General features: G+C 40.4%; 1 protein-coding gene across 1 annotated transcript in view; it reads right to left on the minus strand.

Annotated features, from left to right (window-relative positions):
* ANO3 (anoctamin 3) overlaps window positions 1-18,332 on the minus strand; it is a 138,030-nt gene that overhangs the window by 65,555 nt on the left and 54,143 nt on the right. The window contains exons 6-8 of the mRNA XM_061610608.1: window positions 15,537-15,592; window positions 12,994-13,115; window positions 12,143-12,277 (exon numbers count right to left, since the gene is read on the minus strand). Coding sequence (XP_061466592.1) covers window positions 12,143-12,277; window positions 12,994-13,115; window positions 15,537-15,592 — 313 coding nt within the window. The remainder of the gene's footprint in view (window positions 1-12,142; window positions 12,278-12,993; window positions 13,116-15,536; window positions 15,593-18,332) is intronic.

Here is an 18,332-nt window from a genome sequence, read left to right on the forward strand (position 1 = left end):
ATGTATTTCCTTTTTAAGCAACTGCTAAACCATAATAATCTTAATTTTTAGACATGAAGGAAACATCTAGCCATATTACACAAATGAAGTACTATGTTTAATCTCTGACTATTAATCTACTAGTATACTGCACAAGGTCAGAAATCCCAGTTCCCACCATTTGAAGATGTTTAGTTGTAAATATTAATTTCATTTCTATTACCTGTGACTCATTCTTTGTGAAAGCAAGTTGTATTATGCAGATTCATATTAAAAGTCAAATTAATCACAAACCACTAGAGGGAATACTCAGTTTACCTAGGTGCAAGTCCATTACATAACTCTAAGAAATGAATTATACTGTTTTGTTTTTTTACACAGCCAGAACCAATGTCTGAGGATAGAAAGCTTCATAGTGTGGACCAGAATGAAGCAATATGTTAACTGTAAAAAACACACACGTTGATGTTCATAGTCTTCTTCTGGAAAGCAAAAACTTGTCCTCTAAACAAGTTTGCATGAAAGCCTGTTATGTCTGTCTAGTGCAAAAGAGACTGCATTCTACATATGCTCAAAGGAATATTTTGTCATTCCTTCATACATCTCATAAGTTTTACTTTATAATTATGTAAACTGGCAATGGCTGCTGCACTATGTATTGTTATTTTATATATTTAAGTTGAGATTGTTTTAACTGATTTTTCTGTTTCTTTTAATGGTATTTTATGTTGTAATCCCCTTTGGATCATGAAATGATGAACAATGGGATAGAGAAGAAAGAAAGAAAGAAAGAAAGAAAGAAAGAAAGAAAGAAAGAAAGAAAGAAAGAAAGAAAGAAAGAAAGAAAGAAAGAAACGATCTATCTCAGTGCTGGCCTCTTGCACTTAAAATCGACATGTTTTATTCATACTAAGATATGCACTAATGCTAGCAAATATTACATTTTGTGGATATGAAGCTGTAATCCAACCAGTCTGCTCATTTTTTAGTTATGAGCACAAGTGGCTTCAGAATCTAGTAGTCATAAAATCAGAGGGGTTTGTATTGACTACACAGAATTAATAGCCATATCTTTAGGGAATGCTAATTTGTCAAACTGACATGAAGTCTTGTTGCATAGTGAACATCCAGGTTGTTCATTGTGTTCTTTGACACTACAGTTGATGAGGGTTAAAATAGTGCAGTCAATGTACTTTACAGAGGGCCTTTGCAGTTCTACTGTGCAATTAACACGTTATGAATAATAACCTCTTTTTTCTGACATAGCTTTTAGTATCAAGAGGTTTTAACAAATGTTTTATTTATCAAAAGCTTTTATATCCCATTTTTCAAGATGACCTTGGCTGCTTTCACACATGGGGCTAATAGAGCTAGTTTAACAGATTAAAAAGGTAGCGCTTCGTTCCGGATTTCAAAAATCCCTTTCACACTGCAGTACCTGTTATACCGGCATTTTGCGCAACAGTCTTTCACACTGGTGTATTTCCCCCACAACTTTTCGAGGCGCTATTAGCCTCATGTGTGAAAGCAGCCACACTACAGTGAACAGAGAGCAGAGTTTTTCTCTCCCCCCCCTTCATTCGCCCTCAGGTGACACCGGATGAGCAGGTTTGAGGCCTGTTATTTCGGTGCGTGGGGGGGTTGAAAGAGGCGCGACCGCAATCAGCTGAGAGGCGTGGCAGCGCAGCAACAGAGGCAGTGGTAAGGGCAGGAATTCACTGCATGTTGGGATGGCTGTTTGTAAGGGCAGGAATGCACTGCATGCTGGGATGGCTGTTTGTAAGGGTAGGAACGCACTGCATGCTGGGATGACTGTTATGTGAGCAGTGGCAGCTAGCGCAAAACTCCCGCAATCTTCCGTGTCCCTGGCCTTGCTATCAGAATTTTTCAGGTATCATTTATTGCTGAATTTAGTGCTAAACTTCCACTATATTGCACCAGAATTCCAGAGCTAACTGTTATGTTGTGTGAAAGCTCAAATTTTATGCGCAAATTAACAGGAAATAAATCGTCAGAATAACGGAATAAAATGCAGTGTGAAAGCACCCCTCAAAGCAGTTTTCATATAAAAACCAAAACAATACCGCTATCAATAAAAATACACAACATACAATTGAATATCCATAAAAGATCAACAACATTTGGAGTCCAAATGTTAATAAGGAAATTCTTGAATTACAGAATATAAAGAATGGCAGAGCCACCTACACAATTTGGTTATCTACATATAAACTTTACAGTATTTTTGCTTTGTCTTGCCAGAATATAAGAACACTAGAAGGGCCTGCTGGATCAGGCTAGTGGCCCATCTAGTCCAGCATCCTGTTCTCACAGTGGCCAACCAGATGTCCATGGGAAGCCCACAAGCAGGACCCAAGTACAAGAGCACTCTCCCCTCCTGCAGCTTCCGGCAAGTGGTTTTATGGAAGCATACTGCATTTGACTATGGTGGCAGAGCACAACCATCATGACTAATAACCATTGATAGCCTTATCCTCCATCAATTTGTCTAATCTTCTTTTAAAGCCATCCAAGAAGGTGGCCATCACTGCCTGTTGTGGGAGCAAATTCCATAGTTTAACTATGTGCTGCATGAATAAGTACTTTCTTTTATCTTTCCTGAATCTTCCAACATTCAGCTTCATTGGATGTCTACAAGTTCTAGTACTATGAGAGGGAGAAAAATGTTTCTCTATCCACTTTTTCCATGCCATGAATAATGTTATACACATCTATCATGTTGACTTGCCTTTTCTCTAAACTAAAAAGTCCGAGATGCTACAAGCCTTTCCTCATAGGGGAGTCTCTCCAGTCCTTTAATCATTCTAGTTGGCTTTTGCTGAACCCTTTACAATTCACTAATACACAAAAAACCTTGTGGTTTAAGAATGTACCTATAGCCCACAGATATTTCTACCAAACTTTAAAAAGCAGGGAAATTGGGCAGCTATAGTGAATGCACCAGGGGAGCAGAAGATCTGACCCCCTCTCTGAGATATTGGACTGCCCTACAAATTGGTCAAAATGCAAACACCATTTGGGTTGGTCTTTCACACTTCAATCCACTTGCTGTGTAGCTTGGAAGAATTTGGTAACATGTGCCTCTGAGCATATAGTGAGTGGTGGCAACACCTGCCATCTCCAAAGATGGAGAATTATATTTTTGTATGTTTATTGGTGTTCTTCTTCCTTTGCTTCTTTCCTGTGTTACTAATGTTTCTACAGAGAATCTAAACTAGAAAATTTTATTTCCCTCATTATTCATCCTAGAAATCTGTGTCAAATTTATTTTTATTAATTTCAAAGCCTTATTATTGGTTAATGTCATATGATGGTGAATACATCCCTTTTGTGTTTCAAACTGGAGGTTATGTTCTATTTCTATTTTGGGTGCATTAACAGTTGAATCTGAAACTGCAGTTTGATGTAAAATCAGACTGATTCCAATATGTTGCTACTTCAGCAATGACTCTAGCTGTTGGAAAAAAGAGGATGCATGTTTTCAGCCTGCTATGCTTAAACCATTTCATTTAAGGCAAGGTGGGCACAGTTAATTAAAAACATAGAGAACACCTAGAATTTTACTAGAATATATTTCACCTCCCACTGTTTTATCTTGTGCAAACTGACGCACTCCGGAGGTCCACTGGAGACTATTCTGCAGAATAGTCAGTGCCGTTATTCCACAATTATGTTTGGAGTTTTTTTAGTGTAAATTTCGCAAAGTGTTGCTGTATTTCACATATTCACAGAAACAGAAACAAAAGAAAATGATTTCCTATAAGAAACTTCACTAAAAATGCAAAGTAAATCAGACATATTTAAAGTGACCATCTGAACTATATCAACTGTCTTAATAATGTTGTTTCCTCCCTGCTAAAACAAGATCAGCACAGGACATGTCTTCTTTCTATTCTTTGGGCTGATTGCAGGTATTGCCACCACTCACCATATGTTCAGAGGCACATGTTACCAATATCTCAGAGAGGAGGTCAGGTCTCCTGCTCCCCTGGTGCATTCAATATAGCTGCCCAATTTCCCTGCTTTTTAAAGTTTGATAGAAATATCTTTGGGCTATAGGTATGTTCTTAAAAGGCAAGGTTTTTTGTGTATTAGTGAATTTCCCTGCTTTTTAATCCAGGAGGTAAGAAATGGGATCCTGAGCATGGATTGATCATTTGCATGCTTATTGAGTTCAGTGGGATTTACTCCCCTGCAATCATGCTTAGGATCGGTGAAACTGACCAGAGGGGATGGGAAGGGGGGAGGAGGAAGAGGGGGGAGGGGGAAGGGGGGGAGGAGGAAGAGGGGGGAGGGGAGGACTGGGAGGGGAGTAGGTAGGGGGGAGGGGAAAAGGACAGGTCTGATCATTTGCATGCTTATTGAGTTCAATGTGATTTACTCCTATGCAATCATGGTTAGGATAGGAAAAACTGACCATGGGGAGGAGGAGGGGGAGTGGAAAGGGGAAGGAGCATATTGGAGGGGAGCAAAGGAAGGGGGAGGGGAGGGCAGGTTTGATCATTTGCATGCTTATTGAGTTCAATGGTATTTACTTTCTGCAATCATGCTGAAGATAGGTAAAACTGACCATGGGGAGGAGGAAGGGGATGGGGAAGGGGAAGGAGGGGATTGGAAGGCGGTGGGGAGGGGGAGGGAGGGGTAATGGAAGGGGAAGGGAAGGGGCAAGAGAGAGGGGATAGGAGGGAGGAGAAGGGAGGGAGGGTTTGATCATTTGCATACTTTTTGAGTTCAATGGGATTTATTTCTATGCAATCATGTTTGAAAATGGAAATGGACTGCCTTCAAGTCGATCCCCACCTATGGCGACCCTTTGAATAGGGTTTTCATGGTAAACGGTATTCAGAGGTGGTTTCACCATTGCCTTCCTCTGAGGCTGAGAGGCAGTGACTGGCCCAAGGTCACCCAGTCAGCTTCATGGCTGTGTGGGGATTCGAACCCTGGTCTCCCAGGTCATAGTCCAACACTGACCCGGGGGAGGGTCAGGGAGGGTAGGTGAAGGGGGAAGGGGAGGAGAGGAGATTGGGTGGGTGGGCACTGGGCAGAGGGAAAGTCCCTTTCCTTTCCAAAAGAAAAACATTGTGAACAGTATCATTGCTTTTCAGCATTCCCCCCCTTTTTATTCTACACCAGGCACATGTAGCCTCCCACCCAAATTTAAACCAAAGCTGTCCCTGGCCACATCCACACCAGGCCTTTATTTTGCTCTGGACAATCATTGCTTCTCTCAAAGAATCCTGGGAAGTATAGTTAGTGAAGGGTGCTGAGAGTTGTTAGGAGATGCCCTGTTCCCCTCACAGAGCTTCAGTCAGAGTGGCTGGCTGTTAAACCAGTCTGGCCACTGGAGCTCTGTTAGTGGAATAGGAGTCTCCTCTCAGCACCCTTCACAAACGACACTTCCCAGGATTCTCTGAAGGAAGCCATGACTGTCTCAAGTGAAATCAAAGTCTGGTGTGGGTCTGGCCCCCTGATTAGGCAAGCAAAGCAGCTGTGAGTCTGTCTTTTAGAATGCTGACAGCTGGTTCTTATGAGCATGCCCAATGTTATCATAGGGTTCCAGCCAAAGGTTCTTAAATTAATTAAAAACCAGCCAGACATTTTTTTAACTTTTAAACTGCAGAAGATGAAGGTCAGAGTATGGGGCAAGGTCAGTATTAGGATTACAGGTACTCTGTGAACATGGCTGATTTTAAATGAATTTCAACAGATTATGAGAACTCTGACAGAAAAAAGTCCAAAAGGGCTCTGGGGTTTTTTTCTTTCTTTTTAGACTTTGAACTCTCTGTTCTCTCTGACCGTTTTGTGTATCGTCATGAAAATTTCGATGGGTGTTAAGCAAGCGTTTCTGGGTTCAGGACTATAGGATTTGTAAGGTTTTGTTTTGAAATGAGCTTATGGGAAGCATCAGAATGGCATGGGGGTATTTTCAATTTAACATTTGCGGAATGTGAAAAATCCACCCTGGTTATAGTATACAGCCATTCTCGTGGCTGTATAATATCCTTTTTGAGGTGAGTCAATTAGAACTGTACACAGCATTCCAAGCGTGGTTGCAGCATAGACTTATACAATGCCATTATGATATCAGCAGTTTTATTTTCAGTTCCTTTCCTAATGATCCCTAACATGAAATTTGCCTTTTTCACAGCTGCCACACACTGGGTTGACATCTTCATTGAGCTATCCACTATGATCCCAAGGTCTCATTCCTGGCCAGTCACTGACAGTTTAGACCCAATGAGCATATATGTGAAATTATTTTTTTTGTGCCAATATGCAGAACTTTTTTTACATTAAATTTCATTTGCTATTTTATCACTCATTCACTCTGACAGACCTCTCCAAACTGTCAGACCCCTACCCTGGGTCTGGTCTCGTAATGGATCTCTCACAGGCTCTAGCACAGGTCTCTCACAATCCCACTACTAGGTGCCTCCACCTGACACTCTGTAATGCAATACTGCCCTGAGACTGTGCCTTAGTTTCTTCCTCAGATTGCTATGTAGTGTCTGAGTGCACTTACAGGCCACAACTCCCCTGTATCTTTCTGACTTTAAAGATTACAGCCCTGGGTTGCTTTGGATACCTGCTGCTGTTACACTATCCCTTCGCTGCTGCCACCAATGATATTGTTCCCAGCTTTGGTATTTGTTCTGCCTACCCTTCTGGTCTGTGATATCCCAGCCAAGGATCAGGCGTGATGTTAAACCAAAACTATTTATTTAATAACACAAGGAATAAACAAGATTACTTTACGTTCAATCAACATGCACGCGGTTACATGTAATAGTTTTCTCTTTATATCTTAGTCCTAAAAACTGCCTCACTACCCGCCTAAACACAAATCCACACCTCCAAAACCCAGAACCAACCATCATTTTCTCATTTATACCTTCAACCACCCAGACACTCAGCCAATCACAACTCAGCATTCTTCAACATTCCAACCCTTATACTCCCCCCTCACTCACTCTACTTACCACAACTACCCTACAAAACTGACACTTGCCATAATTACTATACAACATTTACAGGGTCATCACAAGGTCCTTCTGGAGCTCTTTGCAATCACTTTTTGTTTTTGTATCATCAGCAAACTTGGCCACCTCGCTGCTCATCCCTAATTCTAGATAGTTTATGAACAAGTTAAAAGGCACAGGTCTCAATACCAATCTTTATGGAACTCCACTTTCTACATCCCTCCATTGGGAGAACTGTCCATTTATTCCTACTCTCCAATTCCTGCTATTTAACCAATTCCTGATCCACAAGAGGACCTCTTCTCTTACTCCATGACTGTTAAGCTTACTCAAATACCCTAAATGACTGTACCCTAGAACACAGCTGGTCATGGAACCAACCAGTGGGATGGTGACTTAATCTTAAGTGGCACCCAGAATCTGGAAAAGATGTAAGTGTTGTCAAACTGACTGGCAGCAGTGACCATAGTGCCATTAAATTAAACACACATGTAAATGGCCAGTTACCAAGAAAATCCAACATGGTCATTTGACTTCAAAAGAGGAAACTTCCCAAACTGAGGGAATTGGAAAAAAGAAAGTTCAAAGACAAAGTCCAGAGGGTCAGATCATTCGAAAATGCTTGGGAATTGTTTAAACTCACAGTATTAGAGGCTTAACTGGAGTGTATACTGCAGATGAGGAAAGGTACGACCAATGCCAAGAGGATGCCAGTGCAGTTAACAAGCAGAATCAAAGAAGCAATTAGAGTCAAGAAGGCTTTCTTCAAAAAATGAAAGTCTTGTCTGAATGAGAATAAAAACAAACACAAACTATGGCAAAAGAAATGCAAGAACACAATAAAAAAAATGAAATGGACTGCCTTCAAGTTGAAGGCATGCTAAAAAAGAATTTTAGGAGCCCATTGATAAAAACATGAACCAACCAACACAATTATTTAAATATATTCAAAGCAGGATATTGTCTGGGGAGGCAGTTGGACCCTTGGATGACAAGGAAGGGGCGCTAAAGCAGGATGATGAGATTGTAGAGAAACTAAATGAATTCTTTGCATGTGTCTCCACAGTGGAGGATATTGGGCAGATCCCTATGTTTGAATTAACTTTTGCAGGAAGGGAGTCTGAGGAACTGAGGCAAATAACGGTGACAAGAGATGAAGTTCTAGGCTTAATAGACAAAATAAAAACGGACAAATCTCTGAGTCTAGATGGCATCCACCCAAGAATTCAGAAAGAACTCAAATGTGAGATTGCTGATCTTCTAACAAAAATATATAACTTGTCCCTCAGGTCCTCTTCCATACCTGAGGACTGGAAAGTGGCCAATGTAAAACCAATCTTTACAAAGCAATCCAGGCGGATCCCAGAATTTATAGACTGGTTGGCTTAACATCTGTCCTGGGAAAACTGGTAGAAACTATTATTAAAGAAAAGGTAACCAAGCATATAGAAGAGCAAGTTTTGCTGAAGCAGGATCAGCATGGCTTCTACAATGGTAAGTCCTGTCTCACTAACCTATTAGAGTTCTTTGAGAGTGTCAACAGGCATATTGATAGCAGTGATTCAGTGGACATAGTGTCCTTGGATATACAAAAAGCTTTCAACAAGGTACCTCACCAAAGATTCCTGAGGAAGCTTAGCAGTCATGGAATAAGAGGAAAGGTCCTCTTACGGATCAGGAACTGACTAGGAAACAGAAAGCAGAGAGTAGGAATATATGGACAGTTCTTCCAATGGAGGGATGTAGAAAGTGAAGCCCCCCAAAGATCAGTACTGTGGCTTGTGCTTTTTAACTTGTTCATAAATGATCTAGAGTTAGGGAGGAGCAGTGAGGTAGCCATGCTGATAATGCTAAATTATTCAGGGTTGTTAAAACAAAAAGTGATTGTGAAGAGCTCCAAAAGGACCTCTCCAAACTGAGTGAATGGGTGGTAAAATGTAATTCAATGTAAACAAATGTAAAGTTATGCATACTGAAGCAAAAATAACTTAATTTCACATATATGCTCATAGACTCTGAACTGGCAGTAAGTGACTACCAACAAGACCTTGGGGCTGCTGTGAATAGCTTGATGAAGATGTCAATCCAGTGTGTGGCAGCTGTGAGAAAAGCAAATTCCATGCTACAGATCACTAGGAAAGGCAATGAAAATAAAACTGCCGATATCATAGTGCTGTCATACACATTTATGGTGCAGCTGCATTTGGAATACGGTGTATGGTTCTGGTAGCCTCACTCCAAAAAGGATATTGTACAGCTGGAAAAGGTTCAGAAAAGGACAACCAAAGTGATCAAGGGGATGCAGTGCCTCCCATATGAGGGGCTTTTTTGTTTAGAGAAACGGTGAGTACAAGTGGCATGATAGAAGTGTATAAAATTATGCATGGCATGGAGAAAGTGGACAGAGAAAAGTATTTCTCCCTTTCTCCTAACACTAGAACTTGTGGATATTCAGTGAAGATTCAAGACAGACAAAAGAAAGTACTTCTTCACCCAGCACATAGTTAAACTATGGAATTCACTCCCACAACAGGCAGTAATGGCCATCAACTTGGATGGCTTTAAAAGAAGGTTAGACAAATTCATGGAGGATAAGACTATCAATGGCTATTAGCATGATGGCTGTGCTCTGCCTCCATAGGCAGAGGCCGCATCCTACCAAATATCAGTTGCTGGAAACTGCAGGAGGGAAGAATGCAGGTCCTGCTCACAGGCTTCCCATGGACAACTGGTTGGCCACTGTGAGGATGCTGGACTTGATGGTCCATTGGCCTGATCTAGCAGGCTCTTCTTATGTTCTTATGTCATACCCTTGTCACACTGTGCATTTCCCCAACTTCTCTCCACATCATTGGCTGCTGCCAAAGAGAGTGAGGAAATGCACAATGTGATGATGGCACAACACAGGGTAGGTGAGATGCTTTTGTATGGATGTCTTTTTTGACAGCAGCCCTGTGTCCCCCATAATGTGCACTTCCAAGATCAGCATGGGTCAGGATGGGGAAATATTAGTTTCAAATGGAACGGCCTGATCACCTCCTTTTTCTAATATTCAGAAGTTGCCAGGTTATGTGTATTCTTGCAGTAGTGAACATTTAGGGAAATGTCAGAAGAGCCTTAATTAGAGCACCTGACATGATAATGTGAACATAGTAAGCCACTTAAAGATATGGGAAATAGAGCATTTCCTAAAGAAAAAAAAGATGCTGCTCAACAATTTCTAAGAAGTATAGTTTTTTATCTGCATTTGGTTGCGTTACAGTAACAGCTTCAGCAGCTTTTTGTTCTTTTTCCATGGGTTAGTATCCTTCATGGAGGAGCTAAAACACATAATGGTGCTTCATGGAAAAATGCTCTGTATTTGTAGAAACTATTTTCTTTATAGCTATTTCTAACAGTGAAGAGGCCCTTCACAAGAACCATGGGGGACAGAAAGGGCAGGTGCAATGTCTAGATACACAAGGATATTTGCATACCCACACAGAGTCTCAACTGAATGAATGTACACTCAACTTGGATTGATATGCTTATAAGTAGCATCATGTCTGCCTGAAAAATAGGTCTGACACATCTCAAAAGATAGAACAATGCTATGATTTCTGATGTTGATGCAGCCATATGTGAATAAACATTAACGAAGTTGAAAATGGGAAGATTCAGGACAGACAAGAAAAATACTGCTTCACACTGCACATAGTTAAACTATGGAATTCACTCCCACAGGAGAAAGTGATGGCCACCAGCTTGGACAGCCTTAACAGAAAAGTAGTCAAGTTCATGGAGGATAAGGCTACAGGTGTCCTACCTCCAGTGTTGGAGGCAATATGTCTCTGAATACCAGTTGCTGGGAATCACAAGTGGGGAGAGTGGTGTTGCACTCAGGTCCTGCTTGCAGGCTTCTCATATGGCACCTGGGTTGCTATTGAGAACAAATCTGAACTAGATGGGCCCTTGGCCTAATCCAGCACACTCTTCTTATGTTCTTATGGCTTAGAAACAGGCCTGCAAAACCCAATATGTCCATTGCTGCTCAAACTTCCCATCTTTAGCTTCTTTACTGTGAATGGAAATATCTGGCCTAGAAAGTCACAGATTAAAAATAAAGCTTAAGAAGGTATCATTTGAGAATGATCTTGCCTCACGCATTTCAAGCCGTGTGCTTTTCATAGTATGTATAAAATAAGAACATGTCAGTATAGTGACAGGCCTTTTGTTTTTCTCCACCTTTCAATGTAGACTCTTATCTAAGGAGGGAAAGTGACTTGTGCCAGAATTTGATTTCATTTTGAGTAACATGAAGTGGATTAATTTTGTTCAGCTTCTAGCCTGCTACATTTCAAGACTCAAAAGCGAACACAAATATAAAATGTCTGTTAAAATTGGACTAAAGAAGATAATATATTATGGCTGCATTCGGACGTGGGGTTTATTGTGTTAGTTTTCCTGATAATAATGCTAGCACTTCTGTTCCAATTTGTAATGTTTCTTTCACAATGCAGTGCCTCTTGCATTATGGAACTGTGGTTTTTTCTTCAATATACCACCATATCATACTAGATTTTATTCACAGGAGTGGCTGTGGTATAACACAACAGTGGATGTCATCCAACATATTTCCGCTACCCCAAACTCTTTATGCACATGTGTGCTTCTTTATGCCGGAATACCATCCCAAATGTTGTTACATGAGTGATGGTTGTGTGATCCCCAAAAACCACAGGGAAAATAAAATGTTAAACTCCAGCAGTTTCTGGATTAAGAGGGTTGCAATTAATACAGAAATGAGCACTAAACTTTCACTTGATTCAGCTAGATTTCCAGAAGTAGCTTTTATTTTGTGTGAAAGACCACATAAAATGCAAAAATTAACAGATAAAGAAAGGTTGGTAAAATGGAATAAAGTGCTATCTGAATGCAGCCTAAAAGCCTCCCCCCTAAAAAATTAGGCCAGGCAGGCAAAAACCAGGCTTGTGAATCTGCCAGAAGATGCTCAGGCATCAGAGTGGGATGGATTTTAGCCCAATTTGCATTAATCTCATGCTGTAAATGTTTAGGATCCATTTGAACAGTTAGCTTCTATAGGCCTTGATTGCTGCTGACTCTTAGGAACAAAGCATGCTGCATTATGGTTTTCTAAAATGGGGCATTATCCCACCTCTTACCTTACTTGGCTAGAGTCCATGGTAAATAATCCGTAAAGGAAAACAAGCAGCCCAACAAGTGCAGCAGGAATCAGCATCCCAGTATACCATCCCAACCAGGCGAAATAAAGACCAATTTTCTCTCCAAAATATCGCCTGTGTAAGAAAAATATAAAGATACTGTTTGCTTAAATGTTGAAGCAAATGAAGTGGCGATGACAATTTTGGGAACAGAACATTCACTTTACAAGGAACATGCACTACTTTTTGGGTGGGATGGTTTTTGGTTAGAAGTAGCTTTGGTAAACCCATTTTATTTCATCCCAACATATAATTCTAGGCCACTGATTGCATTCTGGGCCAGCTTTCCCAACCTGGTCCTGTCCAGATGTTTTGAACTACAACTCCCATTAGCCCCAGCCAGCAGAACCAACGGTCAGTGCCCACATTCTAATGGTAGTGGGGTCAGAGGGAAAAGTGGGTCATGTAACGGATGCAACTCTTACCTTTGCAAGCCAGATTTCAACCACACAAAAGTCAGAGGTACCCCTCCCTCCTCCTTTCAGGCAAGCAAGAGGCGTTATCACTCTTTAAGGACACATTCCAGCCAGGCAAAAGCATTCAAAGATGTGAAACAGTGTTGGTGAGGGTTAAGGCCTAGGGAGAAGGAGTGTGGTCTAGGGAGAGTCCTGAGGGCCAAATAAAGAGGTTTGGTAGGTTGCATTTGGCCCCTGGGCCTGAGGTGGCCCACCCTGATTTAAAACTTTAGGATTATATAAGAAGAATGTCATAACAGAGTGCTCAATGGGACCTCATTAACCCTCCTCACTTTTCACAGGATTAAACCAACTTCTGCTATATTCTCTGAGTACCTGATCAAATCCAGAGGCTGGTATTTGTACCACATCCCCCAGCGTGCCCAGCGCTCATATAAAAGATGACGATGATTCTGAGCTCCGTGGGTTTTGATGGGATGCCTGCTCTTGTGACTTCCCTGGAGAACAGATATGGGGGGGATCATTATGTGCTTTAAAAAGAGGGGAGAAAGAAATGGGTTCTTATAAAGAAGTCACTTAAATCAAAACATTAAAACTGACATTACTAATTTTATGACCAAGAACACTTGGTCCATGTATTACTGTACAATGCTGAACAATGCAATCTTGAGCTTATTGTTAAAGCTGATATAATTATAAATATCTCCACAGAAGGAAAACATTATTTCAGAAAAAAAACAGGGATCCTTCTGGAAGTGCTTTGTCTTGACAGTATAGAACTGAAGCACTTTCCAGTTGGAAGGTTTTAATTATTAATGCAAGGCTATAGCACATTTACGTATAAAGTGCATTATAGTAATTGTCTAATTTATCCTTAAAATACATACCATGTTACAAAGTAGAAATTTGAGAAGGAGAAACAGCAACTTACCTGAGGCTACCCTATGAAAGAAATGGGACTTGAACAGGGCCAGCCCTACTGTTAGGCAGAGTGATGCAGCAGACATTGAAGGATAAGGAACAGACCGCTGTGTGTGTGCCATCTGACCTTCTCCGTCCCCCTAAACTAGGCTGATGCCCTGGTGCAGTGGAAGATGCTGCTTTATTGCCAATGTTGATTAAACTTACAGTCTAGTCAGCTTTTGTACATAGAATGAAAGGAGGTGCCAGTCTGCCTTAGGCAGCAAAATATCTTGTGCTAATGCTGCAATACTATACACACATATTTGGGAGTAAAATAAAATCAGTGGGACTTCCTCAGACAGAATCACTATTAGGATTGGGTTGCATTCTCTTCCTATCCAATCTGACTATATTGGATCATATCATATTACCTCCAGGACAAAGTTGTTTTGAAGTATGTATACTCAATAGGTTGAATTCAATGGGGACTTTGTGCTAGCAGAAAGCAATGTGGGGCTTCCAATTTATGTTGAACCTCCTACCTACTTCAGCCTGAAGCTGCTCCTGAGGGTTTGGGGATATGGCATATGGTACAGAGGACTGTAGTAGAGAGAGATTGGTGGAGACTGATCACAGATAGGCATTGGCAAAAAGTGGGGGCCCACCTTATATGAATAGAAGCATTTTCCACTAGCATAAAGGCACCAATGAATACAAAACTACTGCATTTACATGTATATTGAGTAGGAAAGCCTGAAGGGGGATTCTTCACACATTCAGCTGAATGCACTTAGAATCCCCCCTATGACTGAGAAACATGCGCAGCCAGTCAGGATTCCCAGTTGCAGTGATGATTCTAATCACATTCACCCAAACGTGCAAGCAATCCCCTTTCAAAGCTTCCTGCTCAATTTGAAAGGCCCATGTGTGGAAAATGAGGAAATGAGACTTTAGGGGTGAGGTACATGGTCATGTGCCCCATGGCACTTTGTTCTCCACATGCATTCTTTGGATACCTGGAATTCTTAGAGCACAAAAACAACACAAGTGATGTGCTGAGCCAACAAAACCATCTTCTCCCATATCTTTCATGACAGCATAAAGAGCTGGCCTTCAGTGCTGATGGTGCCTACATGCCTTGTGGATCATTGGGTATCCACCTTACTCACCTAGGGCTTGCCTTCCTGCACACTAGTGCATTGGGGAAAAGCTGACTGCAGTGAATTGAAATAACATTTTCTATCGTTTGATATTGATATTGTACACCACTTAGATACTCTCTGATAAAAGGGCAGAATATAAATGTTTTTAATAAAATATAAAATAACAATATAGTACCACTTCCTATGATTGTCTGTTTTTCAGGAAACAAAGTCCCTATTGCCTATGGCAGGGACTGGAAAAACATTTTTCAGGTCGAGGGCCACATTCCCTTCTAGACAAACTTCTGGGGGCCACATAATAGTAGTGGGCAAGGCCACAGACAAAAGTGAGCAAAGCAATGAATGCAAATTTTGCCTTTGTACACTAATATCCACACATATTCACACTCATTTCCATCTTCCATCCAGGAAGCAAGAGTACATAAACACATTCAATCCAGGCAAAAACACTCAAGGAGGGCACAAAGCAGGGTCAATAAGGGGTGTGGCTGGAAAGAGTGTGTGACCTGGAGACAGATAGAGAGGCTTGCAGGGCTATATTCAGTCCCTGGGTCTGAGGTTCTTCACCTCTGGCCTATGGGTATCAGCTCTTAAGCTAGAACCCGGCATACATTCTTTTAGGAATAAATCCCTTTGTGACTTATTTCTGAATAAACAAGTGTTAGATTGGTTGCATTCCATGCAACAAAAAATTTGTAATGTAAGGAAAACTACATAATAAAGTCAGTCTGAAGAAGTCTTACAAAGCAGAGAAATAGTAATACCTGAGAATACGTTTATTTGTGGATTTCAGGAGATGAACGCAAACTTAGAATGCACATTCCATTCTCAAAGCATTCCTACTTAAATTACCTCATGAGGTGGAAATGCAGCTTCATATGTTCCATTGCCGAGTAATCTATTAATGCCTAGGTCATAAAGAAGAGACACGTTACAGGACTTAGAAAAAATGTTAAAATCTTTGGTGCTAACGCTAGGGCTGTGTCAAAATGTCTCCCTCATTTTTTTCAACTGTTCTCCATCAATTAATGAGAAAAGAAACTGCTTTCAAAAATTAACAGAAGGGAGAGAAATTTCACTGAAATTTTCATGGGCAGGATTTCAGTTGGGCTTACTTTACTTTCAAGGTGGCCAAAGAGGTGTATGCATGTATGTGTCTTTTTGAGTGTCCTTTCTTCCATTCTGCATATCACATCTCTGGGGGTCTGTACTCTGTGGTCTTCCTGAATCCCTACACTTCCTGAAAATCCCATTTATCCTCAACTGGGATTTCTGTAAGTATGTGAAGGCTGCCTGCTCTAGTTATTATTGTCCCCATATGTTAGTTGTTTTAGCTTTATTGGTGTTTAAGACTATATCTCACTCAAATTGTTATCTGAGGCACCTATTGCTCTCACAAAACTACAATTCCCAGAGTCCCTTGGGAAGAGAAATTCATTGTTAAGCCATTCTGAAAATGTAGCTCTGTGAGGGGAATAGGGGTTTTCTAACAACTCTCAGCACCCTTAACAAACTACAGTTCCCAGGATTCTTTGGAAGAACCCATGACTGTTTAAAGTGGTATAAGAGTGCTTTAAATGAATAGTGCAGATAGGGCCTGTGCTGCTCTAAAATGTGGATTTTAACTGTATTTTTGTATTTGATTTTTATTTGTGATATTTTTAAGATGCTATACATTGCTTAGATATTTTCTTTGAAATACGAATTACAACATTATTAATAATTTGCCTCTTTGTTTAAATAGTTTTACTTTTACAGAAATCAGTGTACTGCTCTTTGCTGCTGCTTTTAAAATGAAGGACTTACCCTAAAAACAGAATTGGCAAGTAATCCCAGATACTTGATAACCTGCCTCCCTGGCTTCTTCTGCTTCAATTAAAACTCATATCAGGGGAAGATATCATGAGGTAACTTCTGCTATGGAACTTTCTCTGATCAGGAAGTGCAGGCAGCCAAGGAGACTGCAAAGTACCAGGAAATAGTTCAATGGCAAGAAAAAACACACAGACTAATATTCAATGCTAGTCCTACTTGCTGTAGGCCCATATTTATTAACATGACTAATTTAGGATCATTCATTTTAATTAGTCTGCTCTGAATAGGACTTCGTTGAATTCACTAATAGGCAAAAAAACAAACCTTGCAGTTTAAGAACGTACCTATAGCCAACAGATATTTCTATCAAATTTTAAAAAGCAGGGGAATTGGGCAGCTATAGTGAATGCACCAGGGGAGCAGGAGACCTGAGATATTGTACTGCCCTACAAATGTGTCAAAATGGAAACACAATTTGGATTGGTCTTTCACAGTCCAATCCACTTCCTGTGTAGCTTGGAAGAATTTGGTAACATGTGCCTCTGAGCATATGGGGAGTGGTCGCAACACCTGCCATCTCCAAAGATGAAGAATTACATTTTTATATGTTTGTTGGTGTTCTTACTTTTCTTCTTTTCTGTGTTACTTCTGTTTCTACAAAGAATCTAACCTAGAAAATTATATTTCTCTCATTATTCATCCTAGAAATGTGTGTCAAATTTACTTTCAGTAATTTCAAAGCCTTTTTTATCAGTGTCATATGATGGTGAAGATAGCTTTTGTGTTTCAAAACTGGAGGTTATGTTCTGTTTCTATTTTGGGTGCATTAACAGTTGAATCTGAAACTGCAGTTTGATTTAAAATGAGACTTATTACAATATATTGCTACTTAAGCAATGACTCTAGCTGTTGGAAAAAAACAAACTCAGCCTTCCCAAGATGCATGTTTTCAGCTTGCTATGCTTAAACCGCTCCACTTAAGGAAAGGTTGGCATAGTCAATTAAAAACATAGAGCACACAAACATTTGCTAGAACATATTTCACCTCCCACTGTTTTATCTAGTACAAATTGAGACACTCAGTTTGCCATGTCTATTGCAGACCATTCTGCAGAATAGTCAGTGCCATTATTCCACAATTGTTTTTGGAGTTTTTTTAGTGTTAATTTTTAAAGTGTTGCTGTACTTCACATATTCACAGAAACAGAAGCAAAAGAGCATGATTTACGATAGGAAACTTCACTAAAAATGCAAAATAAATCAAAAATATTTGAAGTGATTATCTGAACTCTATTAACTGTCTTAATAGTTTTCCTTCCTCATTGCTAAAACAAGATCAGCACAGCACGTCTTGTTTCTGTTATTTGTGCTGATTACAGGTGTTACCACCACTCACCAAATGCCCAGAGGCACATGTTACCAAATTCTTCCCAGCTACACAGCAAGTGGTTTGGACTGTGAAAGACCAACTCAAATGGTGTTTGCATTTTGACAAATGAACCTACCCGTACACTACGCTCAACATCTAAGGCCCTCCTCCGAGTACCATCCCATCGAGAGGCTCGGAGGGTGATGACTAGAACCAGGGCCTTTTCAGTAGTGGCCCCCGAACTGTGGAACAGTCTCACTGATGAGGTGCGCCTGGCGCCGACGCTACTATCTTTTCGGCGCCAGGTGAAAACCTTTTTATATTCCCAGGCATTTTAAAGTGTATTTTAAACAGCATTTCCGTATTTTGGATGTTGTTTGGTTTGTTATTGTTTGTTTGTTTGTTTTTTATTATTTATTGTATTTATATATTGTGCTTGTTTTTATCTTTTTGTACACCGCCCA

Source organism: Rhineura floridana, chromosome 2 (assembly GCF_030035675.1).
Source record: "Rhineura floridana isolate rRhiFlo1 chromosome 2, rRhiFlo1.hap2, whole genome shotgun sequence".
Lineage (NCBI taxonomy): Eukaryota > Metazoa > Chordata > Lepidosauria > Squamata > Rhineuridae > Rhineura > Rhineura floridana.